Source organism: Nicotiana tabacum, chromosome 8 (genome assembly GCF_000715075.1).
Source record: "Nicotiana tabacum cultivar K326 chromosome 8, ASM71507v2, whole genome shotgun sequence".
NCBI lineage: Eukaryota > Viridiplantae > Streptophyta > Magnoliopsida > Solanales > Solanaceae > Nicotiana > Nicotiana tabacum.
The window spans coordinates 72,743,398-72,758,528 of record NC_134087.1 but is presented as its reverse complement, the minus strand read 5'-3'; the positions used below and the strand labels follow the sequence as shown (position 1 = coordinate 72,758,528).

Sequence of the window (15,131 nt, the reverse complement as noted above, 5' to 3'; positions counted from 1 at the left end):
GAGAGATAAGAAGCCATGGTGGCAAATAGTATTGTGAATGGCACTACATGTTTCCTAGTAACTACCATTTACCCAAACAGATACAGATGGTGGAGGGGATAATTACCACACACTTGACCAAAACCTACACATCCATTAGATTCTACAATTTGTGCTTTCATTTAGTACAATCAACGACTAAATGACAAAGAAACTCTTATAAATAAAAGGTTAGGGAGCGGAGGCAAAAAAATTTAGAAAGCCCCATTCTTTTCATTGTTAATCAACTTCTCCACAATTAAACAGATGGGTTGACCTCGTACAAACAAGCTCCAAAATCTGTTTTTTGAACCATATAAATGAATTTAAATGTCTAATAGGATAACAGTTATCACAATCATTAACAAGAACCATGTTTGGCAAGAGGCACACAATTGCGGCAAAAACTAGACAACTTCATTAAAACAGCAAAAACAAAATGATTATATGCAACAGTCAAAATGTAGCCTAGTTGTTCGATTACAAACCCTCCCAACCCATTATTTCCTCTCTGTTTTCCCCTTAGTAATCAAAAGCCAGCAGCTTCATCATCTTGTGTTCCATTTTTTTTTCGTACTTATTCAGATGTTCTTCTTTATAATGGAAAAAATCCCCGAGGATCAATAGCACATGGTTTGAAATTCGATAGATAACACGCCAGCCCTCCTTGTTCAGAGTTGACAACCATCTATCTGCAGTTTGCTCCCTTCTGAACAACCATATTTAAGCATATTAAACCTGTACATCAGTCTCATTTCTTTATCCAGCAACATCCAGCAACATAAAAGATTCTCCGACAAAGCAACAATTTAATACTTGCCATTATACTAGTGCCAGACTTTCAAAAGCTGTATCTGACTAAGAAAAATAATGGTTTTAGCTCATATCCGTACACTCAGCGCAAGCAGGGGACAAAAAGTATCATGTATGATTTTAACTCCAAAAACATCCATGCTTTTGGAAAGATGGATATTATTCCTAGTTCCTACTATCAATGTAGGATATTCATCATCAGACTATCCTGCAACTTTTACTAGCTTTTCTACACCATCCATTTATTACCATCAGAAGGCAAAATGAGAAAGCAAAGGATGATACATGATCACATAGTTTCTAGAGACCACTGACAACAGCATCTTTAACGATGATATGTCCTTGGATATCAAGTTTTAACCCCAGCAATCAAGAGCAACAAACAGATATTAGCTCTGTAATTATCACATATCAACAGATCACTATTGGAACAAACATTAGCTATTCAAGTTGAAGTTGTATAAAATATAACTAGTCGGGTTCTAAGCTTTGTCATCTCCATCAACTTCAGAACTAACTTTTGGATCAGCAATTTTGACACTTTCCGGTGCCATGACACGTCCAGTCATAGGATGAACTGGACAAGTGTCCCGTGGACCACCTTTTTGTCCCATAGCTAGCATAGGTGGAGGAGGTAATACGCCTGCTCGGAAAAGAAGACGTTCAACCAGTTCTGACGGCTGTGCACCAACGGATAACCAATATCTACAGAACAGCAAAGATTAGGTAAACAATACATGATTGTGTCATCTTAATAGCTATCTGATGATCAGAGAGTATAAGAATCAACAAGGTCTTGCAGCAACTAAAAGCAAAGTCAAGAGTATAACCATTTCATTTGAGCACTATTTTCCTTTTGGACCTTTGCAAGAGTAGCAAAATTAAGAAAGTTCATGAGACAGCAGCACAGTGCTACTGTAATTTCTACAAATTGGAAGAAATAGGTCCTACAAATATCAGCTATAATTTTACTCCCTGCTCGACCCAGCCAAAATGAAGTCTTCGACCAAAATAAAAGGTTTAAAAAAGAGATAGATAAACTAACAAGCGTTATTTCTTAATCTGTCTTTATGCGTTGCTGATAATTAGCCTTTCAAAATCGCAGCCACACGCTCCTAATTCCCCAGACAAAGTGTACAAACACATATCAACTTGTTGCACAAATGAACCATTCTATCATGTTTATGGTCCATGTCCCCAGTAACAGAATAAACAACAGAGGATCTTTGATTATACAAAACACTTCACTCACATATGTCTCTCTCCCTCAGCAGCAGGACAAGTTCTACATGATTATTGTCAGTTAAAGTACACAATGCAGCAAACCATTTATTCCCATCATTATTTGTTAATGGAAAACATCATTCCTAAAACTTAAAAGAACACAAATCCTCTCTGTTGGTAGCAAAAAATCTCACGAACTTCTAAGACAGCAAACTGTTAACGAATTCCCAGATGAGTTAGCATATTGTTCTATCCACTTGTTACACTCTCAACAAAAGGTAGACATTAAAATATCTCATAAGAAAATTATAACCCAAGTACTCATAATTATAAGTTTCTTTTATAAGTAAATAACTTCTTACATGAAACATCTAAGGGGATGCAACAAATATTCAACAAAGTATATAAACCACCGCCCACCAGAAAAAAAGTGGCCATTTTACAGTGGTCTAATGCTTCTGATCCCTAACATTAACTATGCTCGCATAGTCAAGTGAATCTTAATTGCACCGTTTTCCTTGTCTCTTCGCCATCATAGTTAGCATTGGTCCACAACCTCCTTAGATTCAGTTGCATCTTCATACAATTACCTGGATAACTCGATTCAAACAGCTTGGTTGTTCCCTCATACATACCTTCAATAGTCGCCCCAAAAATTACCCAAATTCTTTAAATTGCTTCCTTGTATATATCAGCATTAGTCACCTTAGAAATTCCCCAAACACTTTAAATTGATCCATTCAATCAGGCATCCCCTCTTACACACTCACGTCATTGTTAGCAGCTCATGAGAAATTTTTGTACATGTTTTGCTACTGATCCAGGGATTTGATTTCTGCTTCATGCATCTTACAGCAATCTTTTTTGGCCAGCGTATTCAGTCATTTCATATGAGATGATATTCTTTTTGAAGGATTGCCGACCAGATGAACAGAAATTTAAAGTTACAAGTTAGCAAAATTAATTTTAAATTTATTTACCACACCCTTAGGCTAGTCGTCTTTTAAATTTATGTAGTTAGGGATAGTTTGTCCCTGTAGACTCTCATGTCAAACTTTTGGACTTTGTCAGCTTTTATCCTTAGCATAGGCCTCATTGCAACAGAGCTAACAAACTCTCACTTTTGTACTTCTGCTATCATGCATCTACTTGATGCCATTTATAATACCACTTACTTCATCAAAACAAGTTAGCAAAATCTGTTTTACGTGACTACAATGTTATTCTTGATCCTACAGCTATAAACTAGTCTTAACTATTCGCATTCATAGCCATTAAAAATTTTCAATGATCTTGTAGATCAAACAAGCTTTACCTAACTAGAAAAGCTATACTCGAGCTTCCACATTTTGCATAAGCAGCTGATTTATCACTTTAAGTAGTCTTACAATGTTCTTTGTCAGACAGCAAAAGGTAAAAACATGATACGTGAACTGAATATTTATCAATATATGATTGTCTAGTATCTACTATACCTATTAATTTTATCCATCTTATCTGAACTTTAACAAGAGACCAGAAAATGAAAATAAAACATCTCTAAGTTATAAATGGAAATCATCCTGTTGGGAATGATAACAAAAACAACACCTTCTGGAAATGTACTTACTTCACCCGGTCAAAATTAAGACCCATCCGTTTGCCACCATCTTGACCTGTACAAATGAAAATTGTACAAGATATTCATCAGCACCTCAAAAAAATATTACTTCCTGATTATAAAATACTTTTTTTTTAATGAAGTAAGATGTTAAATTGCTAGCATCAAGAAGATGCAATGAGGACAAAAGTGAGACGTTAGCTCCATTACAGCATGTTCCAAACTAAGATCAGGGAGCTAACAAAAAATATAGTAAAATACTACTATATGTCCCCTACCAGCCTAAATCGAACACAGTTCCTTGATAACTCCAAACTCTTAATTCAACATTAACCAACTGAGGTTTCTTGTCAACAAAACCTTTACACTACACAAGGATAAGAACCCAAAATCAATCAGTTAAAGGAATAGAAAATCAAGCTGAAAGATGACAATTTAAAAATGGGTTAATCCAAACAAAGTGAAATTACTAACGCTTATTAGGTCACAACAATAACAAATACAGTAGTACTTAACAACTTCCTATTGAAGAATAAGGTGGGCTGCTGCTTAACCTGGTCTAATTAAGCTCACATGAGGTTTTGGGAGATAGGGTTTACCTGGGAGAGGATTGTAGTAACCGAGGACTTCCAAGTGCTTGCCATCTCGGGGAGATCTGCTATCCGCCGCCATTACTCTGTAAAAAGGTTTGTTTTTGCATCCAAACCTCGACAACCGCAATCTTACCACCATTTTTCTCTACCTCTTCTTAGCTCCAAATGTGCCGGCTGAGTTTTTTTGTAAACAGGGAATGCAAATTGTGAGAGACTAGGGTAAGAGACTACGGCTCGTTACTGTATACATAGGTAAACATCACTTCACTCACTATTACATACTCCTCGCTCCCAATTTATATGTGATTTTGTTTTGATAAAATGCATAAAGACTCCATTTAACTTATAGTGGAAAATCACTTACCCACATAAACTTTACGAGTGTTCTAGCACTCCACTACTATTTAACAAATTGTATTTATTTATTCCCTCCTAAACCCTACCCCAACTATAATAACTTGAGTGGGAAACACGCATTTTTATTGTGAGGCCACGTAATTAAATTGTTCAGTAAATAAATATAACACCTTCAAAGACTCTCATTCACCCTGTTAGTAAAAAATTCTCAAATTGAAGAACCCTAATGCCCCACCTTCAAAGATTCGATTTGCCTCGCCAAAATCGATTTGCCTGACCAAAATCGAAGGGACCTGTTACAAAATCCTTCGATTTCGTTGTTCCTTAGGGTTTCATTTGTTCTCAATTGTTTCATTTGACGATTTGGTGGAAGACCCGTTCGAAGTTGAAGGTCTTTGAAGAATCAAGTTCAAACGTTATCTCTGTTTTAGTTTGGAGGTAAATACATCAATCCTAGCCTTTTCTATTGTCAAAATGTTATCTATGTTTTAGTTTGTTTAATATCATTCATATCTAGGGTTTTGAACTTGCTTCAAATTTCTTCACCGTAACGTTTTCAATGTAAAATCGAGTAACAGAAATACAATTTTTAAGGTGTAATAATAACCAAATTTCAGTTTTTTCTTGTTGCATGTATTGTGACTTCTTATGTCGGGGTCTAATAGTAACTATTAATCCTTAATTAGTTTATCTTCTACTATATTCAGGTATTTCAATGTCTTTTGTACTTGTTACACTGAGGTTTTTTCATGGTGGAAAAATCTCCATGGATAAGTTACATTACTTTTCAGTGGAGGATTATGTTGGTGGGATAATTATTGATTTTGTTGATGTCAATATTGATATGTTCTCATATTTTGAGTTTTTAGGTTATGTGAAAGAGTTTGGGTACAATAGTTCTTCTGTTGTTATTTATATTAGACCACCTAATTGTCCTGATTTGGTAGTAATTAAGGTTGATAGGGACCTTATGGGTATTTGTGAAAAGTTAAAAAGTGGGAATATTTTGGAGGTATATGTAGATCACATGGTTGATGATGCTATAATGGTCCCCCCTCTATTAGAATATGTCAGCCAAGTGGGAGGGTGATAGTAATGTTATTTTTTAGAAAGAATCTAGTCAAGATTTGGGGGGCTGTGAGGGTTTGGAAACTTCTGAAAAAGTATCCAATGCTGCTGAAAATAGTGCCAATAACATTGTACCTACAGCTGTTACTACTGATGATAGTTCAAAGTTCAAACTCCTCATCTGAATCAAACTCATCTGAATTTAGTAGCAGCACTGATAATAGCTCAGATTCAGAGCATGAGGAGTTGTTTGAAGAAGGAGAAGCTGATTATGGCAGTGATACACATGAGGAATACAGGGCATTTAGGGCAGAGAGAAGGACTGTAGAGAGGAGGAAGAGGAAAGAAAGTGCTCCTGAACAAGAAAATGTTAAACTAGGTAAGAGAGGGCCAGATGCGGGGTATGATGTATATGAATCTAGGAAGAAGAAGAGTTTAGAAGGTAAGATAGGTGGTGATGAGCCTTATTACCACTCAGATGAAGCTGCTAGTTTTGCGACAGATCCAAATGATGTTGATGATGAAGGGAGGTTCAACAGAAAGTTAAAGCTAGAAGAAGAAAGACTAAAAGAAGAGTAATCTTTGACAAAACTTGCAAGAAAATAGTTTGGTAAACTGGACTTGCATTTGCAAGTGTGAGAGATTTCAGAGAAGCTGTAACTAAATATGTTGTTCAACAAAAGGTTTCTATAGAAAAGTATGTAAATGAACCTACAAGGGTGAGGGTTAAGTGCAAGAAGGCATCTTGTCCTTGGCTTCTAGTTGCTAGTTATGATTCTAAGACTAAGGATTTTGTAGTCAAGAACTACAATCCAGTTCACAAATGTGACCTACTAACAGAAACAAGCTATGTAATTCGAAGTTCTTGGCCAAAAGGTTCAATGAGAGGATAAAACAACAACCTAATATTAGAATATTCAAGTTTCAAGAGTTGATTAGAAAGAAATTGGGATTATATGTTGGGAGAACAGTTTGTAGGAGGACAAAAAATATTGTGTTGAATGAGATAATGGGTGATCATAAACTGGAGTATGGCAGGATATTAGATTATAGGGATGCGTTGCTTAGATATAATCCAGGGAGTACATGTGTAATGAAGTTTAGTGAAGAAACTTTTGAAGGTGGGAAGAAAATATTTATTGGGTTCTACATTTGTTTTGATGCAATGAAGAAGTTATACTTAGCTGGTTGTAGGTCATGCATTGGATTGGATGGATGTTTTCTAAAAGGGGTATGTAGAGGCCAACTACTTGTAGTAGTTTGCAAAGATGAAAATAATCAGATGCTTCCGCTTGCTTGGGCTGTTGTTGAGATTGAAAATATTCACACTTGGAGGTGGTTTGTCAACCTGTTAAAGGGTGATCTTCAGCTTGGAGATGGTACAAATCTGACCATAATAACAGACATGCAAAAGGTAAGCACTTGTAGTTTATTGTTATTTTCCTATTACTATTTCACTTAAAACAAACTACCATTGTTCATTTTGCAGGGGCTTGAGAATGCTATAGCAGATCTGCTTCCAAATTCTGAGCATAGGATATGTGTGCAAGGCACATCCTAGCTAACTGGTCTAAGAAATGGAGTGGCATAGAGAGAAGGAACTGCTTCTGGAGGTGTGCAAGGTCTACCTATGAGTGGGAGTTGAAGAAAAATCTGGATGAAATGAAGAAATTGGAGAATAAGATAGTTGATGAAGTGTTGTACTACAACATTAAAAGATGGAATAAGGTGTATTTCAACACATTGTACAAGTGTGATAGTGTTGACAATAATATGACAGAATGTTTCAATGCTTGGATTTTGGCAGCAAGGCAGAAAACTATAGTGACAATGCTTGAAGAAATATGGGTGAAGATGATGAACAGAATAGGTTAGCTCAGACAGTTTGGAAACACTTGGATTACTGATTTTTCACCAATGGCCATGAAAGTCTTAGAAGAGAACACATAAAGGTCAATGAAATGTAACATTTTCTAGAATGGTGAGTTTGGATTTGAAGTGAAGCAAGGATCAGGTGCAAGTGAAGTGAAGCATCTAGTGGACATCAACACACAAATATGTGTTGGCTAGTAATTATAAAAATATACATACCATGTGCTCATGCAGTTGCTACCCTGCATTATAAAAATCTGGAGCCTTTGAACTATATTTCTCACTGGTACAGTAATGCCACTTACATGAAAACATACAGTTACTTTCTTCAGCCTGTCTTGGGTATGAATATGTGGCCAGAGTCACAAAACCCAATTGTTATACCACCTCATGTCAAGAAGATGCCAGAAAAGCCAAAGAAGGTTAGAAGAAAAGATCCAGGTGAAAATAAGATAAGAGAGTGGAGTGGAAATGACATGTAGCAATTGTCATAACAAGGGTCATAACAAGAGGGGTTGTCATAAAGCTGCTGGAAGTAATATTGTTGCTACTTCAGTAAGTTCTGTGCCTGCAAGTGTTGGTAGTTCAAAGCCACCAAAGCAAAGTACTGGAAGAGGAAGGGGTAGGCCAAAAGGTTCTAAAGAAAAGGTGAAGTTCTTCCCTTTAATGTCTTTTTTTTTTTAAATAATTACCAGATTCTTACTTTTGATTGGTTGATGTAGGATGTTGGTACTAGCACTGATGTAAGAACACAATATAAGAAGCCAATGATGGTTGGAATGGGAGTTTTACACACTCAAAACGGTTTCAAAATTCAAAATGTAAGTCTAACACAACCTCTCATATTTAGGCGAATTCATTGTCTGATTTTCTGTTGGATCTTGGCAGCATGGAATGTCACCTACAAACTTTAAGAATGTGAGGTCTTCGGCAGAAGTAACTGGACATCTAGGCCATCAACCAGTGTAAAATGGAAAGGTAAAGAAGCTATGACATCAAGGCAGCTTCAACAATTGAGAGGCAAGAAACTCATTCAAACAAGGTCTAGGGCTGCTAAGTTGAGCCAGGAAAGCACCACTACAAATCAACCCAATTGATGAAGATATTGTTTTGTTGATGACTGTATTGCAATAGACTGCATTATGCTAAAATTTTAAGCAGCTATAGACTGCAATTCTATATTATGATAAGGATTTTTAGGTAGCTAGAGACTGCATTTTGCATTTTGTTACATTTGGTATATGTTTTGTTGCTGCTACAATGACAACAAACAGCTGTTTTGTCAACTCATTTTTGTGACTTTTATTATGTTTGTTTCGTTTAGGTCAATGAGACCAAATATGTGTTTCAATATAGTTTATGCATCTGTCATATTAAGTCTTTTGTGTGTCTATTGTTGATTGCCAAGTTCTGAAGTTTATGCAGTTTACTTCACAATGTAAAAACAGCGCTTCATTAGAAATAACAATTGATAAGCAACAACTATATACATATTGAGATGAGAAAACTACAAAAGGCTTACATTCAAATGAAAGGTCTATTGCAAACATACAAAATAAAACCTACAAGCAACAACTACATACATATTGAGATGACAAAACTAGATTCACAATGGCAACCTCATTGCATCTTCTTTCAATGACATTCATGGATACCTACAAGCAACAAGTATAATACGCATCCCCAATATAATGAACCAAAGTACATTTTCCCTAGCTTTTGACTTAGCCAATTTACTCTTCCACTTCTTTTCCTTCTCTTTCATCTTCTTCATATCAACTTACAATTTCACCTTGGGTTCTGAGGGGTCCAAGCTGTTAACAAAGGCAGCACATAGCCATGGTTGCATCGAATTTCTCCACTTGACTCATTTTCTTCCTCTTCCGTGCAAAGCCTTGTCAAATTCAAGCCTTTTGAAGGCATTGCAACAACTACAACACAAACAGCCAATACAAAGTCAGATAATTTGCATTTGCTTTCAAAGATCAGATAATTGAATTTTAGGAGAAAGACATAACAATAATAAAAGAAAGAAATTAGTGTTCTTAAGAATAAGAAAGATTAACCTTTGCCTTCAAAGATTAAAACTTCAAAGGGCAATACAATTTGATGGAATTTCAGAAGAAGAAGAAGAAGAAGAAGAAAAAGAAGAAGAAGAAGAAATTAGGGTTCTTCAATTGGGTTTGGTAAAATATTGGGGAAGAGGGGATTTTACCATTGATTGGGGGTTATATTAAGGTTAAAAATTTATTTTTTTCTTTTTTTTGTGGGTATTTTCAACGATTAAAAGAGAGTAAAGACGCGCTCAATTCGGTTGTCTAAGACGTGCGGTTGGCCAGGCCTTAGGAGGGAGTAAATAAATACAATTCTTTAAATAATAGTGGGGTGTTAGGACACCCGTAAAGTTTAGGTGTGTAAATGATTTTCCAGGACAAGTTGAACGGGTCTTTATGCATTTTCTCTTTTCTTTTTAATCTATATATAAAACAAGGAGTATAATTTTATGTTTAAAAAAATTAGTTTTACACTTCTTATTATCTTTAATGAAATGATTTTAGCCAAATAAATATTTATAATTCTTTTAAATTATAGGTTTCAAACGTTTTTTTTCTTCTTAAATTTCATGATTTTTTAGCATATGTTGGGCTGCTCATAGAAACATTTTTTTTATTGGAATTAGTTAAGTAGCAACTTTTATAGCTAGTTAAAAGTAATAGTACTATATACTTTAACTTCAATTCACGATCATTATGATTAAATTATTTGATTTGGTGTTAATATTGAGTGCAAATACGATTATTTTAGGAATACTATGGTAGGAGTTGGAGTAGGAAGAGCTTGCAGAATTTTTAGTTTCGTATGCTGTGTGTATTAAGGGATGAGCAAGCAGTTTTCTAACTTAAATAAATTACCTAGTCGTGCTAAAATGTTGATAAGTTGCTCATTCCAAATTTTAGGTTTCACCTTAAGCTCGATTGTTAGAAACTGCTTCAACTTCAATTGCTCATTATGGATTTGCTGAAGTTCATAAACTAGAAGAAGCAACCAAAGGAGAAAACCTAGCACCTTACCGGATCATTTTACCTCTTGACATTTCGACAGATAACTCTTAGCATTGTAGGCTCCAACTGTTTTGAGCTGCTCATAGAAGCATTTTTTCTTTGAAGTATCCAAATAAGATGGGGTATGTTATAAAATAATGACTTTAAAGTAAATGAATCAAAGACATTATAGAAATAAAGAGTAATAATTATTCAATTTGAAATTGATGTATATAATGAACTGAATTTATTCTTTTTACATAGAAGAAAAGAAGATGTTGTGTAAGCTGCCATTACAAGCTGCTGTGTAAACTGCTACTGCAAGCTGCTGTGTAAGCTGCTACTGCAAGTTGCTATAGATAATCTTTTACAGGGGGTAATATTTATCCATAATGGAGTACTGAAATGATAAGCTTTTTCAAGAGGCTTATTTCCAATGGAGTACTAAATTGATAAACATATTTAGGGCGGAGTTCAATATGGATAAACTCCTTCAGGAAGTTTATTTACAGCAAAGTATTAAATGGACATCCACAATACAATATATTTATAACAGGGTAGTCCTTAAACAATTTTACTTAATCCCACATTCATTTATCTTAGAGTTCACATAATTGAATCATCCTTCAAGCAATAGCAGAGGTATCAAATTTAAAAAAAAAAAATAAGAAAAGAAGTCAAGGAAATTATATATACATAAAGGATAGGTAATAAATAGTATATTATATTATCACACGTTAAACTATATTATGAGTTATAGTATTGGTGAAAGTAAACATAAACTATTTTAAAAGTAAAAGCAAAAAAAGAAAAAGAGTTACAGGCAGGTCTATACGTTTTGGACCATATTTTGAGAAGATGAGGGTTGAAAGAGCAGGGAGGAGTATATTTGGAATGAAAATGATTGTCGGATTGTATCTTCTGTCTTCTTTTCCTTGGTAGTATAGGACCTTAGGTTAGTTTGCACAAAGAGGAATTTTGACTAAGTGCATTTTCAACCTTTACTTCATTTTTTATCTCTAAAATAGGGATTTGCTCATTTTAGGGATAATTTATTTCAACCATTCCCTTATTTTTTTTCCCAAACCTTTTTATATTCTTCTCTCTCTTCTATATTATATTATTATCTTTCATTTTAATTTTCATTAAACAAATTCCATGTTTTATTTTTATTAATTTGTAATTTCCATTAAAACAATTCCATAAAATTTTAAATAATATAATTTGTAAGCAATTATTATAGATTAACTAATTATTCAAATAAAAATGAAATCATTGACATACATAGCTCCCTACTAAGTTATTATGTTATTTACCGTATTTTCAATTTTTATGTATTTTAATTTAATGTATTTTCAATTTTAATGTATTTTAATTTAATGTATTTTCAATCTTCACTTTTCAATTTTAGCAACATCTGATATTTTATATTCGCACCTTTCAATTTTAGCAACATCTAATATTTTATATTTGGACCATTCATTTTTTGAGATAATTATATATTTTTTGTACAATTATAACTTATAATAAAATTAACTTACAATTTTACATAAAAATAATAAATGCACAAAAATTAATTTATCAAAATTATACACCAAAGTTAAGATGTAAAATTAATATTATAAAGATATTACATAAACACAATTAGGTATATATAAAGTGATAAATTAAAAGATTAAATAATAAAATAATAATAATAAAGTGATGAATAGTAATGAGAGAGATGAATAGTGTATCCTCATATATGAGAGAACACTATTCATCCCCCATTTTTGGGACAAAAATGGGGGAGAGTTGGAGCTAAATTTTCCCAAAAATTGCTCCCATTATGGAAAATGAGGGTAAGGTTGGAGATGGCCTAAAATACTTAATTAAAATTTTTTTTTTGTTGAAATTGATTATCATAGGGATATGGATATGTGATTAGCAACAGTAACGATAAACGTAGCAATCTGTCATGATCCAAAATTCAGTAGTCGTGATGGCACCTAACCCAACCCGCTAGGTAAGCCAACTAATAACTATCTAATTTCAATAATATTAATAAGACAATTAAACCAAGGAATTCTCTGAATCTTATACATTTCTCAACGACTGGTAGTACAAATCATGAGCTTCTAAGATTAGAATTTATAAAGCTGGTATGAAATAAATACATCATCTGTTTGAAATGTACATAAACAGATTTGTATGAATCTAAGGCTACCATGAACAATAGGTAGCTACAATCGGAACGCATGTACATCTTCCAATCTGGCAACCATCGAGCACAACAACAACAACAGCCAACATCTGTACGCAATATGCAGAAGTGTAGTATCAGTACAACTGACCCCATGTACTGAGTAAGTAACAAATCTAACCTTAGGTTGAAAGTAGTGACGAGCTGGAACATAGGTCGGGTCCAATACCAATAACTAATAACAGTTCATAATAACGTAGAGCATATAAATAAGGAAGTAATTCAGAGATAAGAATGCTTAGCTTTTTCACAGTTTTCCGAAAATAGTTCCGCTTTTTAAGAATATCAGTGAAAACTCAAATCCTCTACCGAAATCGTTGTAAAATATGAGATAGTTTGAAGACTGTAATTTATCTAAAAAATCCTTTTCACAATAAATAAGATGTTTTATTTTTTTCCAGATAGCAAGTGTGAAATACCTCTCTATGACCACATATCAATGTGTGTAAAAAATCACGAATGACGTGATACCGTACAGCATGAGGAAAATGCGTCTCTATGTATGTATGTCATATATGCATGCCAATGCCATGTATCCCAGAGATAAATCATGTACCCACGCTCTCAGAGTACTCAATCTCACTATTTCACTCTTTCCACTTATCACGCTCAACCACTCATTACTGTATATGGCCCATACGACTTAGGAAAATTCATCCCGGAACATATACAACACTGACTATAAGTCATCCAGTACCGAGAAAAAAAGGCCAATCCAACCCTGTGGAGAAATCCATCTCCAAGTATCAAGTACTTCGAACAAATCCATGTCCAGAGAAATCCATCCCTCAATAATATCATCCGCGCTCACTAAGGGTGTGTACATACTCCGGAGGGGCTCCTGCAGCCCAAGCGCTATCATAATTATCAATATAATCACTGTGACGTGCAACCCGATCCCATAACTGTCACTCATAATTAGGCTCTCGGCCTCACTCAGTCATCACTCTCTCCAGTCTCACCCACAGGCTCACAATGTCATGAAGACTAACCCAGAATAATGATATGATGTGCCAATAAATAATAACTGAGACTGAGATATGATATAAATGCATGAATATGATTGAGTACGAAATATTAATGGAAACCAGAGAGATGACAGCAAGAAATGACCACTATGGTTCCTAACAATATCAGTATAAAACCTAAACATGATATCTAGCATGATTGACAGCTCAGTTACTTAATCATATGGTGAAAACATAGCTATCAACAAAATAGGGCCATTAAATAGTGCTATGAAAACAACGGAATCCCAATTCACAGGGTGCACGCCCACACTCTCGTCACCTAGTATGTGCATCACCTCATCATCAATCACATAGCATGTAATTCGGGGTTTCATACTCTCAGCACCAAGTTTAGAAGAGTTACTTACCTCGATCAAGCCAATTCCAATACCGAGCAAGCCAATCGATGTTCCAAAAATGCCATCACGTGCATAGCAACCTCCGAACGACTCAAAACTAGCCAAAAGCAACTCAAATATATCAATTAAAGCCCAAGGGAACAATTCTAAATGATAAAGATCGAATCCTAAATCAAATCCCAGATCCGGCCAATAATACACCCGGGCCCGTACCTCGAAATCCAAAAAAACTCACAAAATTATATAACCCATTCAATTACGAGTCCACCATACTTGTTTCACTCAAATCCGACTCCAAATCGGTGTTCAAAACTCAAAAATTTAAATTATGAAACTTTAGGCCAAAATCCTCAATTTCCTCTTTAAAACTCATCAACCAAAAGCTAAAATCGATGATAGATTCATGGAATATAATCAACTGAGTAGAGAACACTTACCCCAATTCATATGGTAAAAATTGCTCCAAGAATCGCCTCAATCCGAGCTCCATAGCTCCAAAAATGCAAAAATGGCCGAAACCCTCGAAATAGAGTATTATATAATCTGTCCGGCCTCCTCTTTCGCGAACGCGGTAGAAGCCTCTCATTCGTGAAGCTCAATTCCACACTGCTTCACCTTACACTACGATTTCATGGTCGAACCATCGCGAACCCGATGAAGAACACTGCCAGCCCCTCCGCTCAACACTACGCGACCGCATAACCATGTACCCGGACGCAAAGAACACAGCATCAACACAATGTGAATGCGACTGAGGAAAACCGAACGCAAAGAACAAACCTCTGCACTGGCCTAATTACCCTCCGCGAATGCGATACTCCATCCGCGATCGTGAAGCATAGCTGAAACACCAGAAAAGCAGCAAAACATAGTAGCGCTAACTAAAGGAAAAATAGCCCGAAATCAATCCGAAACACGCCCGAGCCCCTCGGGA

The 15,131-nt window shown here is 35.0% G+C and overlaps 1 protein-coding gene across 1 annotated transcript; it reads right to left on the bottom strand.

Moving 5' to 3' along the window:
• Positions 1 to 1,052: 1,052 nt before the first annotated feature.
• Positions 1,053 to 4,564, bottom strand: LOC107813056 (small ribosomal subunit protein bS16m/bS16c-like). Its single transcript, XM_016638263.2, has 3 exons — positions 4,255 to 4,564; positions 3,665 to 3,710; positions 1,053 to 1,536 (listed from the first exon to the last, which is right to left on the bottom strand). The coding sequence occupies exons 1-3, from the start codon at positions 4,385 to 4,387 to the stop codon at positions 1,314 to 1,316; spliced, it is 402 nt and encodes a 133-aa protein (XP_016493749.1). The 5' UTR covers positions 4,388 to 4,564; the 3' UTR covers positions 1,053 to 1,313.
• Between the last annotated feature and the right edge of the window lie 10,567 nt (positions 4,565 to 15,131).